Source organism: Barbatula barbatula (genome assembly GCF_947034865.1).
Source record: "Barbatula barbatula genome assembly, chromosome: 8".
Taxonomy (NCBI): domain Eukaryota; kingdom Metazoa; phylum Chordata; class Actinopteri; order Cypriniformes; family Nemacheilidae; genus Barbatula; species Barbatula barbatula.
Genome location: NC_136771.1, coordinates 9,018,243 through 9,039,617, shown reverse-complemented (window position 1 = coordinate 9,039,617; position 21,375 = coordinate 9,018,243). Strand labels below are relative to the sequence as shown.

Genomic DNA, 21,375 nt, shown 5'->3' with positions numbered 1-21,375 from the left:
GAATGCGTTCGTGATGACCTATTTCATTAAAAAGCACGTATAATAATTATAATGGCAATAACTATTTTATTTGGATAATGAACAGGCTATCAAGTTGTTGCAATGCGCAATCGCTTGAGCTGTGACTTCATCAGAAACATAAAAAAACCTGTGATTAATGGTCAAACAGATATGAGGTCATTCGAGTAATTCCAGTCATTTACAAATGAAGCACTACCTACTTCCATACTTCTGTATCCACTAAATACTATGTCACGTTGTTTTCAACAGTTGATCTTTTAGGTCCCTCCCCTGAGAGGAGCATGCACAACTTCACAAGATTTTATCTCTAACACATAACTATTTCTTCTTCTGGTCATTTGTAAGAGTAAAGGGACAAAGGGAAAAACAAAGAGAGATTCATTTACATTTAAAGAGGTTGCATTTGCAAACCAATATTGTGCAACGATTATAAAGGCAAACTGATATTGATATACAGCACACTCTTCTAACTCAAGTGAACAGTTCAAGAGTGGCTCCTGACTTTAGCCGTGTGGATGCATAAGATGCTGGGATGTAAGGAAAAAAACGTGATGAGGGTGAGATACAAGCTGACCCTGGCTAGCGGCCTGCTGGAGTGTTTATGTTTCGCTGGCATTGTGTTTGGTTGGGCATCACTCATGTTTGTATTGAAGTCAGAGGGCTACTTCGGTGATCTTTGTGTCAATGTGACAGACACTAGTGGAGAAAGCTCAGGTGAGGCTATTTGAAAATTTATTTTTTAATATGCTTCACTTTATTATGCGTTTCATCATTGTGCTTGGTTTGTTTCTTCATTTTTCATTAGATTGCAGTCCACAGGATGAGAATTTCTCGTTAGTCTTTACTGTTGCCTCGTTCATGAACAACTTTCTCACTCTGCCCAATGGATTCTTCTATGACCACTTTGGCACAATGGCCACGCGGCTTCTGGCTATGTGAGTTGGACCCTTATAGCATGTAAAATAGAGGTCAAACATTAATTAACTGCACAACAATATCCATGTGCGACGGAGCCATGGAGTTTATCTGATTGTGAGGGGGTGTGCCTTAAGCAGATAGTAGACATCAGCATGGGCGTTTTGACTGGACTCCACAAACAGGGCTGTCCAGCTAAACAACCAAAAATTTAGCTTTTTGGATAAACATTATTTAACCTAAATTTTTTGATGTAAACATGATTTTGGGGCTATATGTCCATAATTTCAGAAGAATTTTTTTGTAAATGTTCCATTGTTTATTAAATAAAACACTTGAATAACAAAATAGTTGTCACTTGAATAACAAAATAGTCATTGTTTAAAGGGATAGCTCACAATAATGAAAATTCTGTCATCATTTTCGATCAATGCAAGTCAATGGGTACTGCTGTTGTTCGTGTTCTCCAAAAGAAAGACAGTCATACAGGTTTGACAAGAAGGTGTAAATGATGACATACTTTTCATTTTTGGGTGAGCTATCCCTTCAACAAACACACCATAGTAAGGCAATTATAACCGAAGTATTGCACATTCATCCTCATATGTTTTATGTTTTTGTAGAATTCTTTATACCACAGGCACCTTGCTAGTGGCACTATCCAATCAAGGTATAGGCCAAATCTATATTTATTACATACTAAACAATGCTAATTATAAACTAAATATTACAAACATGCAGACTATTCAAAGCATTTTTGTCAGAACTAATCTTTCTTTTCTTTCCTCTCAACCAGCTCTCTCTCTCCTGCTTTTTCCTGCTCTATCCTTCATAGCTGTGGGGGGAATTCTATTTCTAATGACGAATATGCAGGTATGTCTGTGAACGATTATATTTGATACATTTTATAGTGCTTTTACAGTGTCTATGTTACAGGTGGGCAACCTGTTTGATACTCACAGATCAACCATTATAACCATCTATAGTGGGGCCTTTGACTCTTCATCAGTAATTTTTCTCATTATTAAGGTAAGCGGTCCGTTTAAGAAAGGTACTGTATATTAAGTAAGGTACTGTATATTTACATTTTCATTACTTGTACATCTATGACCAGTTTTAAAATTCATGACTTAAATAAATCATCCTTTTTGAAGGTGCTGTATGAGAGAGGAGTTTCTCTTCGCTCCTCATTTCTCTTCCTCTCAGCTTGTAATGTTATTCATCTCCTCCGGACTGTCTTTCTGATGCCGAAGTCACACATTCCCTATCCAGTCCCAGAGACCTACACGTATGGGTCAGTGAATTTATTTAGAGTAGGCTAATATGTCTTATGTGTGACACACACACGCACGCACACACACACACACACACACACACACACGGGTTGCCAAACAATTAATCACGATTAATCACATCCAGAATAAAAGTATGTGTTTACACAATACATGTTCAGTATGTGTACTACTTCTGTGCATATTCATTTAGTATTTATAAACACTAAAACATACACAAACAGTACATGTATATATATTTAGGAAATATTAAGATATTTATTTATATTTACCAATAATTTAAATTATATATATATATATATAAACATTGATTTTCTACATATTTTTCTTAAATATATATGTCATGATTCCGCTATCATGTCATGTTTATTCTTGGTCTTGCAGCGGAGTCATGGCATAGCCTTAGGTCTTGTGTGAGAAAGACATGGCTTTGTTTTGATTCTGACTTGCCATGTGCTTTCTCGTGTCTCGTCAGTGTTTCCCGCCCTTATGTCTCGTTAACCTTCCCTGAGTGTTTCAGTGCCCGCAGCTGAACCTTGCAAATAATCCTTTGTTAGTCTCCCTATTTAATGCCCTCTTGTCTACAGTCTTGTGCTCGTTTGTTGTACATGTTTCCTGGCTTGTACCTGTTTCCATGTCGTGGTCCTGAAGATTACCTTGCTCCTTGTTTTGATGCATGTTTAGTTAGTCTTAGTTATCATAGCGTTAAGTATTTGTCTTTTGTTTTATGCCCCCTCGTGGGAAGTCTTTGTTTTGTTTTTGATTCGTGCCTCAGTTCAGTTTTCCCCCCATCGTGGGTGTATTATTTGTAATTTGTCTTTTATTAAAGTCTTTGTTAAACCTCAACGTCGCTGCCTGTAATTGGGTTCTTCCCCTAACCAAACCGTGACAATATGTATGTGTGTATTTTTATAAGCACAAAATGAATATGCACAGTAAACAGACATATATTATGTAAACACAAACATTTATTCTGAATTCAAATTAATCGCGATTCGTCATTTGACAGCCTTACATAAAAACATGTAAAACATCCATGGTACTTCTATGTATTTTGTTTTTGGCCATGGTATCAGATTATACCATGGTATAGGACCCTTGACCTACTAAAATATGTACTATGTAAAATATAAACATTTCAGTAGCATGTACTGTACTGATATTCCATAAAGTAACCATGATTTCATTGCTATATGTTTATGTTAAGGAATGTTTACAGTTAGTAAATTGAATAGGCTAAATAAATCATAAACAATTCATACCCTCAAAATGATTCAAATGTAATATTGTTTTGCTTTTTAGCATGAGCTGTGCCAAATCAAACAGCAACAATGTTGAAGAATACGAGGCAGAGCGAGAACAGAGTTTAGATAAAGGCGGATGTGAAGATGATGAGCCACTGGAGACTGCAGACACGCCAGACAACTCTGAGAAAGGCACTCGTCTGCCATCATACTGCCAAACATTGGCTACTGATTTTTTTCTTTAAATGGTTTAAATTGAAATATTGAGCAATTAGAGAACCTACAATCACATTTTCTTCTTTTTTATAGTGAGTTTAAAGAGCTGTGTTCTGTCCTGGTTCTTCTTGTGGCATCTGGTATGGCTGTCAGTCATGCAACTTCGACATTATTTCTTCATTGGGACTCTGAATCCAATGCTGAACAGACTGGCCGACCAAGACCCAGTCGCTGGTATTTTCATTTAATTTCATGCATCCCAAAATTTGTTCATCTTTCATTGTGGGAGGAATGTGTTTAGATTTGTATAGTTAAAGGTCACAAGGAAAACAAAACTTTGTTTACACCACCCAGAGAGGATCTTACCCCTCCCCATCTTGGCACCTCAGACCACATCACTATCATGCAAATGCCTGCATACAGACCGGTCAATAAAGTCACCATAACAGATCAAAAACAGATACAAATGTGTCCAGAAGGGTTGTCAGAGTTACTTCAAGACTGTTTGTCAAGCAGGCTACCACACACAATAACATCAAATGGGGGCCTCCCAAAGATGTGCGCTTAGCTCCCTCCTCTACACCCTGCTGACCTACGACTGCACATCGTCACATGACTCCGACCTCTTCATCGATTTTCGGTACGACATGACTGTGGTGGGTCTCATTACCAGGACAGATGAGACAAACTACAGGAGCGAGGTGAGCCAGCTGGTGCAGTGCCAACAATCTCTCGCTGAATGTGGAGAAGACGAAGGAGATTGGGGTTGACTTCAGGAGAGTACACACTCAGCATGCTCCTCTGACCATCAATCGTGCGACTGTGGAGAGAGTGAGCAGCACCAAGTTCCTGGGGGTGCACATCACTGAGGATCTCTCCTGGTCTAACAACACCGCAGCACTGGCCAAGAAAGCACAGCTGCGTCTCTACTTCCTCCGCAAACTGAGAAGAGCCCCAGGCCCCATCATGTGCACCTTCTACAGAGGCACCATCGAGAGCATTCTGACTAGCTGCATCACTGTCTGGTATGGCGCCTGCAACGCGTCCTGCCGCAAGACCCTCCAACGCATAGTGAGAGCAGATGAGAAGATCATTGGTCCCCTCCCTCCAGGACATTTATGGAGCCCATCTCACCCTCAAAGCCCTCTGCATTCTAGGTGATCCCACCCAACACACAGCTTCTTCAGGCTGCTGCCATCAGGGAGGAGACTGCAGAGTCTCCAGGCCAGGACCAGCAGATAAAAGGAGAGCTTCAACCATCAGGCAGTCTGGAAGCTAAAATCCCTCCCACCCTGCTCCCCCTTCTCTCTCTTGCCCCATGCACCACTGAATTCTGACCACATCCGCAGGTCCTTCCACCCCCCCACAACCTACACTGACCCACTGACTAGTCATTTTATGCAGCATCGGCCTGCATTAAATATCCCTGCTTGTAAAGTTGTATTTTATATATATATATGTTTTTATATTATTTAATTCTGTGTAGTGTTATTTGTACGCACAGTGGGTCTGAGAGTAATGCAATTTCAATCCTCTATATGTACAGTATGCACTGTACATGTGGCAGAATTGACAAAAAAGCAGACTTTGACTATTAGAAAGCACCTCATTTTGTTACAGACTAGCAAGCTGACCGAAGTCCATCCATGATTTTTCTTTCTCAGTGAGCCAGTACACCAATGCGTTTGCCTTCACTCAACTTTGTGGAGTTCTCTGTGCTCCCTGGAATGGTCTTCTAATGGACAGACACAGAAGAAGACCACTAGCTCCAGGTCAGTTGACCAAGACATGCAAGATCCAACCTTTTATTGACACATTAACTACCAAAGATACAGGTTTCTTCATCATCATTTTGTAGGCCTGTCAGAACGAGAAGCAGACCTGCGCTCCTCCATTCTGTCTCTCCTCCTCACCTCCCTCCAGTGCCTCCTTTTCTCCATCTGTGCCAGCGTTCCCCTCCTCCCTCTCCAGTATCTCACCTTCATCCTTCAGGTCCTCAACCGTTCTTTTTTATATGGAGGCAATGCTGCATTCATCAGTATAGCGTAAGTTGATAAAGTTTATGAGAGGTAGAGCAGACTGCAACTTATTATAAATTAAGTGAATTGTAATTGAGTGGAATTCAGTGCAACAAATGCAAATTTCTCACAGGTTTCCTGTCCATCATTTTGGAAAGCTATATGGTCTGGTGATGTCTCTGTCTGCCTTGGTGTCTTTGCTACAGTATCCATGCTTTGCGCTCAGCCGAGTTCCTGGAGGAGATCCCTTTTATGTAAGGAAGGAAAAGTTCAGCCATTATGCCTTTTCCCCCCTTGAGTTGTTCCAAATCTGTATACGTTTCTAAGTTCTGATGAACACAGAGAAAGATATTTGGAAGAATGCTTGTACAATTCTTGGCCACCATTGACTACCATAGTAGGAAATTTTTAAATGTCTTTATTTTGATGAACACAAAAGAAGATATTTGGAAGAATTAGGAAAGTAAACAGTTCTGGAGCACTTATACCATTGTAATTGTCCCTGCTATACATTTACCTTACATTTCCTACATTTTTCCTACATTCCCAAAGTGTAAATTTGCCACAATAATTTGACTTTCTATGGACTTTGAAAGTTGACTGAATCTCTGTTTTTCTCTTTGTAGGTGAACATCATATTAACTGTCCTGACTCTCTTGGCCTTCATACACCCTCTTAATGTTTTCTTTCACTGCAGAGAGCTGTCAAAACAGAGAGAGAACTTACAGAGCATGTCAGAGTCCTCAATAACAGAAACATCAATATATTAACTTAAATCGTGGCTTTCATCTACAGGAGTACTTGTGATATGATTATGCATATCTATCTAGGTATTTTGTAAAACGACAAAAGGAAAACATTTACAATTGTGCATTCAAATGACTTTGTATCACCACTGTCTTTCTAAAGAGTGAAAAAAACACTCAGAATACTCAGAACTCATTGTGATAGCCAGAAATGTCATATAATTTAATTCAATGTAATTTAAATATTTACAACCTTTTTCAGTACAGAAATGACAATGAAATACAACAAAAGTAACTTAGCTGTAAATGAACAGAGCAATATTTAGAAAAAAATATCAGCTTACACATAATAATGGAACATATGTTATGGTAAAATGGGATTCAGAGACATGGGTCCTAAAAGATCTCCAAAGAATGTTGTGTGATAGCCAATTGTGCATCAGGAGGAATGCAAATAACAGTTCCTTTACTGGGAAAGCATTAACACAGCTTTCGAAGACTCATGGAGTAACCTTAGACCCATTAGCCAATGGCCCGCTTTCCAAAACAAATAACACTGATTGATACTGCCGGTGCATGCCATCCCACAATGCATCTCACAGGTTTAAAAAAGTGCATTCAGTTCACTGATCAAGAATTTCATGTAAAGATGCAGAAAACATGGTGCAGGCTATGGTTTGCGCTATATATGAAATGCTGTATTGATTTGTTTTAGTCTGATTTGATTTCATCTTATTTTAAGTTATAGTTTACGTCATTGAAAATTTGTGGAAACCATGAATAAATAAAAGATATATGGAACACTTTCCTGCTTTTTCCTCAAAACAAGCAAGTAAATGAAAGAGTTATTTTGGAAAAGAACTATGGTTTTAATAAGTAGCAATTACAAGGTTTTTATTTAAAAAAAAGTACTGCATTACACTTCTCATAACTCCCTTTTCGTACATTCTCAAAGTTAGCGAGACATCATACGCACAAACTCTGTGAGGGAAAGATAAAAAATTGGTTTAGCTGTCCATGCATAAAATGTATTTGCAGCATTAAGTTAAAAATATGCAACTTTAAAATAAAGGATGGACATATTTGCATCCGATTATTTTTAGGTTTAGACTAGTTTGAGTTCATTATGATATCTCAGACTAAATCGGGATCAGTGGCATTCGGGCCTACAACTCATTTGATCTCAGATATTTATTTTAGGTGCCATTGAGGACAACTCTCACCTTCAAAGTCGACCAGCCCATCTCCATCGAGATCAACATCCCTGAGGATTTCGTCAATCTCTCTGTGGTTAAGCTGCTCTCCCATCAGTTTCTTCATGGCTTCCCTTAGTTCAGCCAGACTGATCTGACCATCGCCATTGGAGTCAAACTTGGAGAAAAGTGTTTTAAAGGAAGTTTGTGACAGTCACTAAAGGTCACTAAAATGACAACAGTCTGTGTTTAATATTTTATTGAATATTAATTGTACTTGATTAAATTAAAACTAGATATTGATTATTTTGTCTACTGGAAGTTATAGGTTAGGGACACATAACATTTGTTTTTGCCGCTGAAACAATCAGAAAAAAATCGGACCTTTTAAAGACAGAGTTTTTAGTATAACATGTGGTAAACACAATATGTAAACAATGCTTTATTCAGTAGCATGAAACACCAACCTCTCTAAAAGCCCCCCTCAATTCTTTCACCCCGATCATGTCTGCTGTCTCTGCCAACATCTTTGGTCCCATCAGATCTACAAAGTCCTCAAAGTCGACTCTCCCGCCACCTAGTGGACAAAGATGTTAGTGTAAGTATCAGGTATTACCTTAAAACCTGGCTGCTCAAGTTCATCTTTTCCTAATTCTAAACGTAGCTTTGTAGAAATAGCTAATCGTTGGCTCCTTACTAGACTCCTTATTCGCTTTGAATATGAATAAATGCAAATCTTACAGATCTGCTGACTGAGTTCAATCAGCTCCATCTCCGTGGGCATGTATCCCATCGTCCTCATACACTCGCCCAGATCCTTACAGCTAATGAAGCCATCTTTATCTTTGTCAAACTCTCTGAAGGCTTCCTTCAGCTCTGAATAAAGAAGAGAGACGGAATCTTCTTTAGTGTGTTGAAATCAATATCTAAAGTCTAGCGAGAGGATTCAGAGGGATAAAGGTACAGAGACCACTACCATTTGTTAAAGGGACAATTCACACTAATTTTCACTCTTAACTAGTAGCCCCTGTTTATTCTTGCTGTTGGGGAACACAAAAGGAGATTGACAGAATTGTTTACATAATTTTTTCGGGTGAACTATCCTTTTAAATGTATGTTGACACGGTGGTTATACAGACAAATAAATAGACAAAGGCAATTGGGATGGAATGAACGGAGTCAACACTATTTTGGTTGGTGGGTAAGGTTAGTCAACAACATAAAACGCATCCGTGATGTTGGATATTTCTCTATACCTTCAATTTCCTCTGGACGTAGATCCCTGTCCTGTAATGATTGTAGGTTTCAAAGAAACATACAGAGACAAACAGTGAACACACAGAAAAACAAACATACTGGATGTTATGTGAAAATGGTTAAAAATATAATAGTAACTCCAATGTACTGTGGCATAGATTTAACCATAAATGATTTACCCAACTAAAGGTTTTGTTCATTTATTATATAATTTTTTATGTATTTAAATAACATAAATCATGCAAACATTTCAAGATCTGCTTTGCATTTGAAATGTTATAAAAATGGTCTCCACAGTCAGGTTTATACAGTATATTGGAACAGCAAACCTCAACCACACCTGTCGTGTCGCCCCACACAACACAACTAAAACATTATAGTAATATGCTGAGATATTGCGTGAGGTTTGAACTGTATAGTTCCACACAAGTGTTACGCTATCATCAACTATATTTTAGGTTTTCAGGATAGACAGGCTTTTGTGTTTAGTCAGGGATTTCTGGTTATGGAAATTCTGTCATAACATCAATGCACAGCATAACTCCATCCAAATATGAACAAGTAAACAAGCAGAAAACTCCCACCCCTAAAACCAACATTACATAAGATCATAGCAAATGGCAGACTGATTTAGAGTTTGATCTGTGTTTTGGCAGTGGTCATCCAGAACATATTCCCACAGCTGGCGAGTATTTAGGCTGATTACTACCATGAATTGGCAAGCATGATGCAAGAAGCAGTCTGATGGGGTCACAACAGTTAACAGATTACAAGGGTCCGGGTTGCCAGGCAACAAATAGAGTTGAACGGAGTTCAATCTGCTTTGTGCTCATCGCCATTATAACATGCAACTTTAATACATCTTCACGTTTTAACATTTGTTTTAATGACAATCCCTTGTTTATTTTTTTATTTTTATTCAGATACACACCTAAAATAAAGGGATACCATAGGAAAAGTCTATATTTAGTGTTACCTTCCTTGGCACCAAACACACCCTGAACTATTTTGGGGAGACTGTCCAGAAATCATTAGATTAGAATAATAGATCAGGGTTTCTTCACATTTAGATTCAATTTAGCCAGGTGCCTTTAATTGCTCAAGATTAATTTACCTATAGAAGCTGCTTGTTTTGATGTTTTAATACTAAATAAAAAATCCTGTTTTTTCTAGTTGTGGTTTAATAAGAAGACTGAGAAATAAATGATATACGCTGACTATTGCTTAAACCCCACTGCTGAAATTCAATGGTGCCCTAAGACTTTTGCGCAGTACTATATGTATTTATCACATGCTACTCTAAATTCGGTGAATAAGAGACAGCCGACATCAATCTGAAACAGTATATAAAGAACTATAAATGTTTTGTCCTCATACTGGAAAATCTCAGAGATGCTTAATGAAACATGATGTTGATAGAATTGTCAACGTCCTATTGAAATTAAATATGAATCTGATAAAAGTTCTACAGCATTACTGTTTTTATCTGGTCTTGCAAAATAGGTAAAAAGTACCCTGTATGCTGTACTACACTTTTGCTTTGATCCATAGAGCTCAACTAGTTTGACAACTAGTCAATTCAGACAAACCCACTTCACCATTATGTCACATTACATATATTTATATATAAAAAAAACCTTTCCCTTACTTTTCTCCAATAAATAAAAAGTTTTTTCCAAGTGTATATTCACATGTGATGAATCATGCCAGGTTGTTGAACAGAAAACTTGAATTTGTTCCTCTCACCTTCTCTATTGCATGACTTAAGATTCTGTACAAGTTCCGAACCAGGACACATTGACAGATGATTGGTGGGCGATGAATCAGCATCCTTCAATAAAAGTGAGGCAGGTGATGGGTCTTTAAAGTGATATTTCCCCTCAAAAATACAAATTCTGCCATCCTTTACTCACCCTCTTGTCATTTCCAACCTATTTGGAGTTTCTTTCTTCTGCAGAACACAAAATTATTTATTTTGAAGAATGTTGTTAACCGGCACCCATTCACTTGCATTGGTATTAACAACATCTTCTTTTATATCTTGTTTTGTGTTCTGCGGAAGAAAGAAAGTCATATAGGTCTGAAATTACAAGAGTGTGAGTAAATGAAGACAGAATTTTCATTTTGGGGGGAACTATCTCTTTAAAGAAGTGATGGAGCAAATGATGGAGGGGATTATGGGACTTGACTCAACACAGGTTAACAGGACATTAGATGCACAAGAGAGATGATGTTTGGTGGTACTTCTGTGGGTCCCGAGAAAGGTAAGTGCGTGTACATACGAGCTGAGCCTGAGCGAAGCTCTGCCGGAGGAAAATGCAGGCGGGGCCCACGATGTTATGTAGGACGGTACAGTTCTGAACCAAAGCACATATGGGGTCGTCAAATTGCCTCCTTTCCCCTAACTCTTCATCATCCTCATCCTCCGCTGCAGCGTCACCACTTCCCCCTAACACGGCAGCTGCCAGTGGCACTCCGCTGCCCTCCATGGGTAGGACCCCCTATGCGTGGAACCAATTCATTATGCATCGATCCATGTGATCATACAATTCCTGACCATCTGTCCCTCAAAATGAGTTATTGTGATGTTATTGAATCAATAAACAATCTTTAAATTGAGCTAAAACTACTTTGTTTAGATGTTAATCACACAAAGCTAAAATGTGTGAACTACATTTTGTTCAACACACATAGAACTAGAACATAAATATATAACCTTGTCTAGCCAAAGTGAATCAAAGTCCAACTCTACAAGCTCTACAAAACTGGCTCTATGTCCTCTCTGCACGTTTCGCCATTTAAAACGAATTTCTTACCTTCTTCATGCTGCTTCTTTTCGATGGCTTTGCTCCCATTATTTGTGTTCTCTCTGCTCCAACACTTTCTTTCCTAGTGTTCTTTCCCTGCCTCCCCCATCGCTCACTTGTGGTTCCTGCGCTCAAATATTACATAAGATTTAACGCCAAACGCAAACCCCATCCTTGTCGAAGGAGGGGGCGGAGCCGCTTAAAGCAGAGGTGAGGGGTAGTGATGTTAATACCACTAAAACAGTCTAATACAGGATGTTTTTGGACCATCGAGACCTGTTTCTTCAGCCAGCAGTTTATTCAGTACACACTAATCCCGATTCTCATCATACATGATGCATCTGTTGTACATTCTCTCTCTCTCTCTCTTCCATTCTCAATCCTTCTAATTTGTTCTAACTTGACCGAGAGTGAGAGAGAGCGACACAGAGAGAGGGAATGATGGGACAGGCAGACAGGGGTGAGAAAGGGTTTCATAATCCTCAACATTCCAGATTACATGGAAAGTGGAATACAGCTGCAGCGCTGATGAGAAACTGTTGCATTGTAGAAAGAGAGAAAAGGTAGAAAGTCATCAGATGGACTTTAGAAGCGTGATGAGGGAACGAGAGGACATAGAGTCAGGCCAGTCTTGGCCAGAGAAAATCTATTTAACGTTTTCAGATATATAGGCATTTCAGCCAACGACTCAAAACTGAAAAAAAACATTGAACTAAGAAGTATTTTAGGAACCATCTCGGTTTAACATGTTTTCTGTAATTCGCAACCCCGAAATCATTGTATGTCCAGTGAACTTGTTCTTGGCCTCGGAGGTATCATTACAAATGAACTTCACAGAGTTTATCATACATCACAACCAGCAAACACTGGAAATGAAAGGAGGATTGAGGTCTATGAGATTATAGGGGTTTAAACGTGTTAAGATGACTACAAACATGTTTTCTTCTGAGATCCGTTGCCCTCTCACCCCTTCCACTCAGCAGTGAGAGGAGATTTTGGTGCAGATAAAGGCATTACATGCGTTCAATCCCACATTCGTGCAACATTAGCATTTAATCTCATTAAATTCCATGATAGACTTTTTTCTTTTTTTCTTATTACAAGATAAAGTTGCAGAGCATACCAAAAGTATCTTAAACAAAATAATAGTACCTAACTAAGTAACTGTTTTAGATACTTATGTGTTTTCACATATTAGATTGTTCAACATTGGTGTTTATTGATAGGTTTTTTGTTGTTGATTGATTTTAACACTAACAGTGTGAAAAAAATCAGGATGTTTCATGTATTAAGTTTTACGTGCATTATTTTAAGACTATTTTAAGGGTCTTTTTGAAGGAATAATATATTTAACTTAATTTCACACTCGGTAACTGCATTGAGTAAATCTAACCACGAGGGGGCACCAGACAAACATAATTGATACAATGCACTGGCGTTTAAAAAAGTGAAACAGACCAACACACAATTTGCACTTTTTAAAATTTGTTTATGTATTGTTAAAAATATATGAGTGTTTACTTCTCTACTTTTATTGTTTTTAAAGTGTAATGCTTGTTGCGAGAGAACAGAAGATAGATTCCAAAATGTTTTCATTAGCTTTCCTCCACATCTCTAAGAAAATGGTTTGTGCTTTGCAATTCAGGCATTTCAGCCATTTGTTTTTTAAAGATTACATAATTGGAGTAGATGTAGGTTCAGATACCTTCTGTACTTTAGTGTTTGTGTATATGTATGCTATAGAGGAGATTTGTGTTGTCTGCTGTGCATTGGTGGGCTGTCAATGGATTAAGGCCAGTACCCAAGAGATGAGCGAATGCAACAGACAGAAAAGCAAAGAAAAAAGGATGTCGCTTATAGAATTATATATGTTTGTGTAAACAATGACCGCATTTTAATTTTTTTGATGAACTATCTCTTTAACACGCTTAAGGTTCTGTCTTTATTAGTGTTGTCTTATTATAAAGCTATTCTCTATCAAGTGTCTGATAAATTAAAATGCTTTTATGATGGCCAAATCTGTAGTGTTAAGCAGAGTTCTTGTGGGTGAATCCATTTTTAACAGGATCTGTGCTTTTGAGTGTTTAATCTCACTCATGTAATCCTCTTCTTCTCAATCTTTCTATTATAATTAGGGTTTCGAGCCCGAAGGACTGAAAACCTATTGTTTTTGTAGTGATTTTTATTCTTCTTCTTCTTTTTCCGCCTTAAAACGCATCGCCCAGCCCAAACCGTAAATCGTAGAAACTCGAGACTTTGTCAATTGGTTGTATCTGTGCAGGTTACTCAGATACAGTGAACCAGCCAAATCGGCCCATAGGTGGCGCTATAGTGATGGCCAATGCGTTTGGGATGTCGCACAACAAAGTGTTTGGTGTCATTGGAATCCTTGGCTCCAAACTCCAAACTCCAAAATGGCTATCTCCGACTTCATTTCCGGTATGCAAATTCTTTCGCTAATTTGCATTTTATACCAAAAAAATTAACTAGTCCCTGGATTTTTGCCCGATAGGAACCAAACCAACGCTGATGAATTTTGTGGAGTGTGAATGTAAATATTGAAATTTCGACTCGCTAGGGGTCGCTAGGGGGCTCTAAAACGTCTGAACCGATAGTTGCCTATTTCACTAAAATGGCCATACCTAGAGAACGGTTTGAAATATCTTCACGGGGCTTAGACCATTTAGGAAGACCCTCAGTCCGGGGGCACAATAAAATTAACTCGGTTTTTGGCCACTAGGTGGCGCTATAATAGCAAAGAACTTGAAAAGGGCTATAACTACGCAACCGTTTGCCCGATCGACTTATTATTTGGTATGGTGTGTCTTTGTGTCATGCACCCTGACTGTATAAAAGGACTTTGGCGTTTCTCAAAAAACATGGCCGCCATCGGCCAATGAAATTTTAGCACTCAATAGACAGGGTTAACGGAGGCCGATCAAAATGACACTCGCTGGGCTTGTTCGTGTCCTGGTCCTGAAGGTCTGTAAGAAATATGAACTCATTTGGCCACTGGGGGCGAAATAACGTTTTTGGAGTGCTTAAACAATTGTGTATCACGTGACATACATCTCGGCCTAGGAACTTCAGACTTCTTGAGTTTGAAAGCACCTTCTCTTCAATTTAAAAGCCAACAACAATGAAAATCGGATACTCATAAACGAATTGTCCAAATGATTTGACAGTCAGAAAAATAAGATTCTTGTAGTATATGTGCATGTTTCTGTAAGCATGCATAGTTTCTATGAGTTGATACCTGTCATTTTTCTGTGCGTGTGTGTGTTGGACTTTGATCCTTCATGCGTGTGTTGAGGTGTGAACCCCCTAAACTGTTCATGAATGCATGACTGCTTTTGACTGCCTTAAAATTCGAAACCCGGTAAATGCTGCTTGCAGCTTTAATTGTTCTTATATGCCTTACGGTCTTTGATTTTCACTCTTTCCGCCTTCTCAGGTTTGTACTTTATTCCTTTCATCTATTGCTTGACCACTTTAGATTACACAACCTTGCACGTTTATACTTCTATTATACTTCAATTATAGTTCACAACTTCATATTCAAAAACAGATTTTGAAAACAAAGTGACATGTCAAAACAGGGATGAAAAGGGACTTCCGTTTCATTGAGGAGATACCAAGAAGAAGAAAAAAAACTAATGATCTACACAACTGACAATATATAGACATTATTCATATTTACAAGCAAATGGGCTACAGCAAGTATGCCGTATGGTGACCGCATTTAAATAAAACCAAACTAACTTACCAAACGCACAAAATATTAAAGAGCACTGTACACAAACTCAACCAATAAATGCATCCGGCCCTTTAAGAGATCTTATATCATATTATGATTTGATTATTTCCATGCAGCTAGTGAAAATGAATGGTGACTTAAGCTGTCAGTAACTCATAACGAAACGAAGTGAGTTTAATTGAACTACCTCATTGAAGTAACATCTTATCAAGACATTTCAATAATGATATTTCTAAATGAGCACACAACCCAGACACTGCCCAAAGTTCTCTTAAACATCTTCTGTCTTAGTCTAGACAGTTCAGCAAGCCCAAAGGTTATTAAACACAAAAATGACCATGACTGAAGACAGAGCAGCTCATACATCACAAGCAAAAAAAAAACATACCTGACCAAAGACAGATGCCACAATAGGTCTAAGCTTCCTGCGCTCTGTCTCACATTTGAAGGGTTCTTCTTCGGGTTCAGTGGGTGAGTTCAGGCTGAGGGTCTTTGTTTTCGGTGGCCTTTTGAAGCTGCCACCTGAAGAAGTGCTCCATCTCCTCAATTTCTCAATCTTCTTCCTAAAAGACCCCTACATTTAGTGTAAGGAGATGTATCCTTTTAGCCAGCAAGTAAATATATTTACAAACCACAGCATACCACATCTTAAATGTATTTGCTGTGGCATAAGATTAAAAGTGCATTCAATTCTGTTACTGTTATTTATTGACATTAGCAAAACGACAGATAATGTTCCCAATCAATAACATTAAATACCGCGAGAGAGGATAAACTGCACGGCTGCCGAAACCATCTCGCGGTACTTTGACGGACACCTTACGTTTGTAGTTAAACAACAATGTTTTTCTGTTCAGACTAAACTGGTGGAATGTTCTGAGAAAGATTTAACAGAGAAGACTGACATTTGTTATTTTCTTAGCAAAAACGAACAAAATGCACGTGCCTCGAGAGTTAAATACGGGTGCTTATAGACACTGCACTTATGGCGAGAGGGAGTTAAAACAGGCGCGAAAAAGTGATGGTGCATTTTTTTATCAAAGGAACAATGATTATTACTGAATACCATTTTTTATATCGTACATTGATTACACTTGTATTTTGTATCATTCTACACGTTCTCCACCTATGCTTAACCACACAGCTCACATACCTTTTTGACAATCTTGTCCTCCGGGATCTCAATTGTTTCCATGCTGCCTGCTCCCATTGACATTTTCTTCTGAGATGGGCATTAAAGATTTTCTTTTACTCAATTGACCGTTTACTCTGCTCAGATTTTGTTGTAGTAATGCATTCTCCATCTCCTGGACATCACTTGCCCCTCCCCTCTCCATCCAGCCCCTCTCTCTCTTTCTCTCTCTCTCTCTCTCTCTCTCTCTCTCTCTCTCTCTCTCTCTCAATCATGGTCTTTATTGCTTTCATTCACCCTTAATCTGTTTGTTTTTAATACTGTCTCTTCATCTCTCTCTCTCATTCATACGCTTTCTTTGTTGCCCGTCTGCTTTAGAGGTACTGTGGTCAAATTAAGCTCTTATTAATAAGCATAACTATGAGATAACATACACCTTGTCCATTGTTAATGTGTTGTTTTTTTAGTCAAAGTATTAATAGCTTATTCATGACTATTATTCACATTAACAGTTTTTTTGTCTTGTTTGGAGTCGATTTCTTTTATTTCACATCGACTGTATTTGTCTCACATTATGTATGTACAGTATGTGCTAAAAGTGTTTTCACTAGAAATCAGGAAAATGGTCCATTCATTTCATTGTTTGCGTCTGATTTAATATTTTATCCCGTCTCCTGTGCTCTCTCTCAAAATCCTCTTACATGTGCATATTCTTGTCTATATTGTTTTATCTCTTATGGCTTCCGTTTCCAGAAGCCAATGCTGAAATATGAAAATTGTTCTTCAAACCCAGTTGACATTTATCAACCTCTTGGAGTCATACGAATTACTTTTATAAGTGGATGATTGGACTTTTTGGAACTTCAGAAGATTGGTATTACCTATATATAAAGCATTCAATATAATAAAAAAAAACGATTGATCTTTGTCTTTTCATTACAGTTAAGCATGATACGTGTCATGTCAACGACTCGTGCAACTTTTCTGTGAATGTGGAAGAGAATGCCATGTGTTTTGACATCAACAATTTATTTAAGGGTACAATCATCTGAGTTGTTGTATGTTGTGTGTTGCACAGACGGCGCGTCACCCACACATATACAATAATATTACGTAAAACCAGAAGTGGAGTACGAAGGAAAGCAAATTCTGCATGTTACATATAATTCCAATCTCAAGATCCTTCCCTTATAACGCTCTCATAAATGCTACGGATGTGTTCAAACGATAATCTGATTGCTGTTAATATGGACATAACAATCAAGTCATTCCAGGGCAGCTCAGTGTAATAAGAGCAATGTTTAAAAGGACAGGGAAAGAATACAAGGTGTTATGGGATAATCATAAATGATGAGAACTAGGATACAGTAGGAATGGCAATGAAATTAGCTAAATAATCATTCTTATTTGTTCTCATAAAATATAGCATTTGTAAATTAGATATATTGTATAGATCAAATATTGAGCACCATTTGGTTTCTCGTTGTGCTCTGACTGGCTGCAAGCTCTATGCACACACAGTGTTAATACCACTGAAAGCATCTGTTTTGTACAATTACAGCAGAGCTCACTCTTTTACAGCTTAAAACATGAACTGTTCCGTCTGTCCGCTCAGTGCTCCTTCTGTTCACCAGTTTGCAGTTATTTTCTCTAAATAAAAACTCTTTCTAGCTACAGCTGCTAATAAGAACTGAGTCAGCTCACAGATACGGTGGGAGTTCTCTCCTGTAAAGTCCAAAGGTCTGAGACCAAATTAAAGATGTGGCATTTCCTCAATCATTCTTGAAAAATATGGATCAAGTTTTGCACAAATCAAAGCACGCCATCAGCACTAATGTATAGATCAAAGTAAGTAGTTATACGAAAATTTACGTAAATAATGACAGCAATGTTTCTTATGATAATGTTAATACACTAAAAGAATGTACAGATTTGTATTTTTATCTGTTCCCATAATTAATACCTGTAAAGATGGAAATGTTTTTAAATAATGTTATGTGTGTATGTATGTGATTATGTGTTGAGATAATCTGAGCAGTAATGTTGTATATATGAATGTGCAGGGGGGGGTTAATCTGTGTGCTGTGTGAGAGCCGAGGCAGGAATATGGGCCATGTTGGTCTTTGATTGAGGGATTTTTGTTTTTAGTTTATTGTTTTTTTTTTTCACGAGCAAGGACACACTCTCTTTAATGCTGTCAACAACCTGAGAGTTAATCCAGCATGACAATGGCTTAAACCTGTAGATAAAAGAAATGGGATATAGGCTATAGCAGTGGTTCTCAACCTTTTTTGAGTACCGGAGACCATCATATCTCACACCATCCTCATAGAGCCCCAACACATCCATTTTTATTTCCCCAGCACAACAACAACATATTTCCACTAAATTAGAAAAAGTAAAAAATAGTAAAGTAACAAGAAAAAATAGTAAAGTAAAAAGAAATATTTTGTTAAATCAATATACAATATTGTATTATTGCTCCTGTATGACATATTGCTCTATTGCTGCTTGAACTCTCTGTAAATCGCTTTTCTAAATATTTCCCTGCGCACTCAGCAGTCTCATAGCTTATATTTTCTACCTTGTTTTTTTTAAGTTGCCATTATTACTCATAAAAAGTAGGTAGTGCAGGTAGAATGTACCCATTATTATATACTGTAATATAAATTTTCTAGTCTTGCTTCATGACGTGTTGGTCTTTATGTTTTTGAAGTGTTATTCTTTGTTTTTCATTCGTGTTATTCTATCCTTGCTTCATGAAGTGTTTATCTTTGTTTTCTTTAAAATGTTTGTAATGTTTTTCTCTATACGCGTCATACCACTCTGCCTTTGCCCTCGAGCAAGGGCCAATATGTTCTGTTTGGAATAAGGCGCATCACATCTCGTAAACCAGCTCGGCATTCTTGCTGGGGGGCAAAGGGAGGGGGTGTCACGTTTGAATACTACATAAACTCTGTGTTCGGGAGAGAGGAGGGCCTTTTTTCTGTTCCATGCTCATTGCTTATGATGCAGATTAAACAACAATACAATTAGAACCTCATGCCTCTCTGTGCGTTGCGTTTTTCTGGGCTGACTCACCTAGTTTAAGGAATAAGAAACTTCCACAACAATACACTGCTAAAAAAATAAAGGGAACACCTGATCGTCCTGAACCATCAGGACTATCAATCAACTCGATAAGTAAGCATGAGTGATTGTGAACCATTTTCACTTGTTTTGGTGCAAATAAAAGTGACAACAGTTACACTGGAGAGACAACAACAAGGGTGGTCTGGGGAGGACCATTCTCAGAGGGTGCTATGAAGTATTGGGATGAAATCCTCAACTCTATTGTCAGATCTTATGCTGGTGCTGTGTAGAGCCGTCCTGGTGCATGATAATACCCGACCTTATGTGGCCAGAGTCTCTAGGCTGTTTCTGGATGATGAAGCCATTGATGACATTGACTGGCACCTCACGTTCCCCAGACCTAAATCCAGTTGAGAACCTCTGGGATCTCATGTGCCATTAAGTAGCACCATAGACTGCCCAGGAGCTCACTTATGCTCTGATCCAGGTCTGAGAGGAGATTTCACATATGCCATCTCATCAGGAGTACGCCCAGACATTGCGGGGAGTTCATACGGGCACGTAGGGCCATGCACACTGACTAACATTATGAGTTTCTGTGGTAAAACTTTAAAAGTTAAATGAACCAATGTTTCAATTTTTTACAGTGATTTTACTGTTATTCCTGCCCTGAATGTGTTTATTATTTTGGCTTTCATTATGCAAAGTATGTAAGTGAAGAGATTTAACCTGGATATTTTTTTTTCATTGAGATCTAATGTAGTGTGATTTGGGTGTTCCTTTAATTTTTTTGAGCAGTATATTTTATTCGCTGACCAATATTTTTAGGTAGCATTAACTGATTTTAATGGGTTGTATTTAACACCCTCCAGAATAGTTTTTACAGTGTTTCAACTTAGAAAAAAGATTATGGGAATCGAACACTGTGACAAACTGTCAGCTTTGTCAAGGCATTTTCTACAAAGTCTGCCAATAACTGCAAATTTGGTGTAGGCTATATCAGATCGATACAACAATTTTGGTTTACATCAGATCGATACAACAATTCGATTTGTCAAGAATTCTCATTTTCTGGATATTTTGTACAAGTTTTTAGCAGTTTGCACCAATAATAAAAACCAGGAGCGAGACATTAGAAATCAAAAATACAAAAAACAAGCGATCAAATTATTAATTCTGCGTTTCAAGCACTGTCTGTAATGTGGTTAATGTCCTTACAGCTTATTTGAAGCTCAGTGGTAAGGGCATGACACTAGCAATGCTGAGGTCGTGGATATGATCACAGAGGTTTGCACATACTTAGAAACAAATGTACAGTGTAATGCAATGTAAGTCACTTTGGATAAAAGCCTCTGCCAAATGCATGTAAATGTACAGTGATGGGATGAACTTCTTAAACTGTCTTCACTCAAGCGCGCTGACAGAGACTGTCTGTGAGTGATACTGGGGAGCGAGGGGGAAAGCACGGAGCGCATAACGCTTCATTAAACCTCTCAAGATATAGTTATGTTATATTGCATTTCTGTCAATAGATCCTCCAAAAAATGACACCAAGCTCATTTAAGACACTAGTCAAAACTCTGTCAAATTTCAAGTTGCTTGCTTCATTCGTGCTGTTTAGCTTGCGCATAATTTCCCCTTGTTTCGTGTTTGCTATAATACTTAAATAAGAATCCCGTACTTAATTCATATCCAAGGTAGCTTA

General features: G+C 38.1%; 2 protein-coding genes across 4 annotated transcripts; one reads left to right on the top strand and one right to left on the bottom strand.

The window, feature by feature from the left end:
• The first annotated feature begins 306 nt into the window (after positions 1–306).
• On the top strand, positions 307–7,251 carry slc43a3a (solute carrier family 43 member 3a). Its single transcript, XM_079462996.1, has 12 exons — positions 307–735; positions 827–956; positions 1,560–1,606; positions 1,733–1,809; positions 1,873–1,965; positions 2,091–2,230; positions 3,531–3,664; positions 3,782–3,922; positions 5,353–5,460; positions 5,547–5,733; positions 5,840–5,960; positions 6,333–7,251. Exons 1-12 carry the CDS (start codon positions 537–539, stop codon positions 6,474–6,476), a joined length of 1,521 nt encoding a protein of 506 aa, XP_079319122.1. The 5' UTR covers positions 307–536; the 3' UTR covers positions 6,477–7,251.
• Positions 6,647–16,837, bottom strand: cabp2a (calcium binding protein 2a). 3 transcript variants are annotated; one of them, XM_079462998.1, is made up of 7 exons: positions 16,620–16,829; positions 15,855–16,040; positions 8,902–8,932; positions 8,387–8,521; positions 8,113–8,222; positions 7,676–7,823; positions 6,647–7,433 (listed from the first exon to the last, which is right to left on the bottom strand). In XM_079462998.1, the coding sequence occupies exons 1-7, from the start codon at positions 16,680–16,682 to the stop codon at positions 7,408–7,410; spliced, it is 699 nt and encodes a 232-aa protein (XP_079319124.1). In that variant the 5' UTR covers positions 16,683–16,829; the 3' UTR covers positions 6,647–7,407. The 3 variants fall into 3 exon arrangements, with proteins under 3 accessions (XP_079319124.1, XP_079319123.1, XP_079319125.1); XM_079462997.1 differs by lacking the exons at positions 15,855–16,040; positions 16,620–16,829 and adding exons at positions 11,185–11,403; positions 11,719–12,027; XM_079462999.1 differs by having other exon boundaries at positions 6,651–7,433; positions 15,855–16,025; positions 16,620–16,837.
• Positions 16,838–21,375: the final 4,538 nt, after the last annotated feature.

Bases quoted from the DNA above. Each gene is read 5' to 3' on its own strand.
- slc43a3a (XM_079462996.1), top strand. From the start codon at position 537: ATGCATAAGATGCTGGGATGTAAGGAAAAAAACGTGATGAGGGTGAGA. The intron at 1,810-1,872 runs GTATGTCTGTGA...TCTATGTTACAG, and splicing joins TTCTAATGACGAATATGCAG to GTGGGCAACCTGTTTGATAC. The intron at 2,231-3,530 runs GTCAGTGAATTT...TTTGCTTTTTAG, and splicing joins CCAGAGACCTACACGTATGG to CATGAGCTGTGCCAAATCAA.
- cabp2a (XM_079462997.1), bottom strand. From the start codon at position 11,757: ATGGGAGCAAAGCCATCGAAAAGAAGCAGCATGAAGAAG. The intron at 8,933-11,184 runs GTATGTACACGC...CAATCATTACAG, and splicing joins GCTTCGCTCAGGCTCAGCTC to GACAGGGATCTACGTCCAGA. The intron at 7,434-7,675 runs GTGAGAGTTGTC...TTTCCCTCACAG, and splicing joins TGGGCTGGTCGACTTTGAAG to AGTTTGTGCGTATGATGTCT.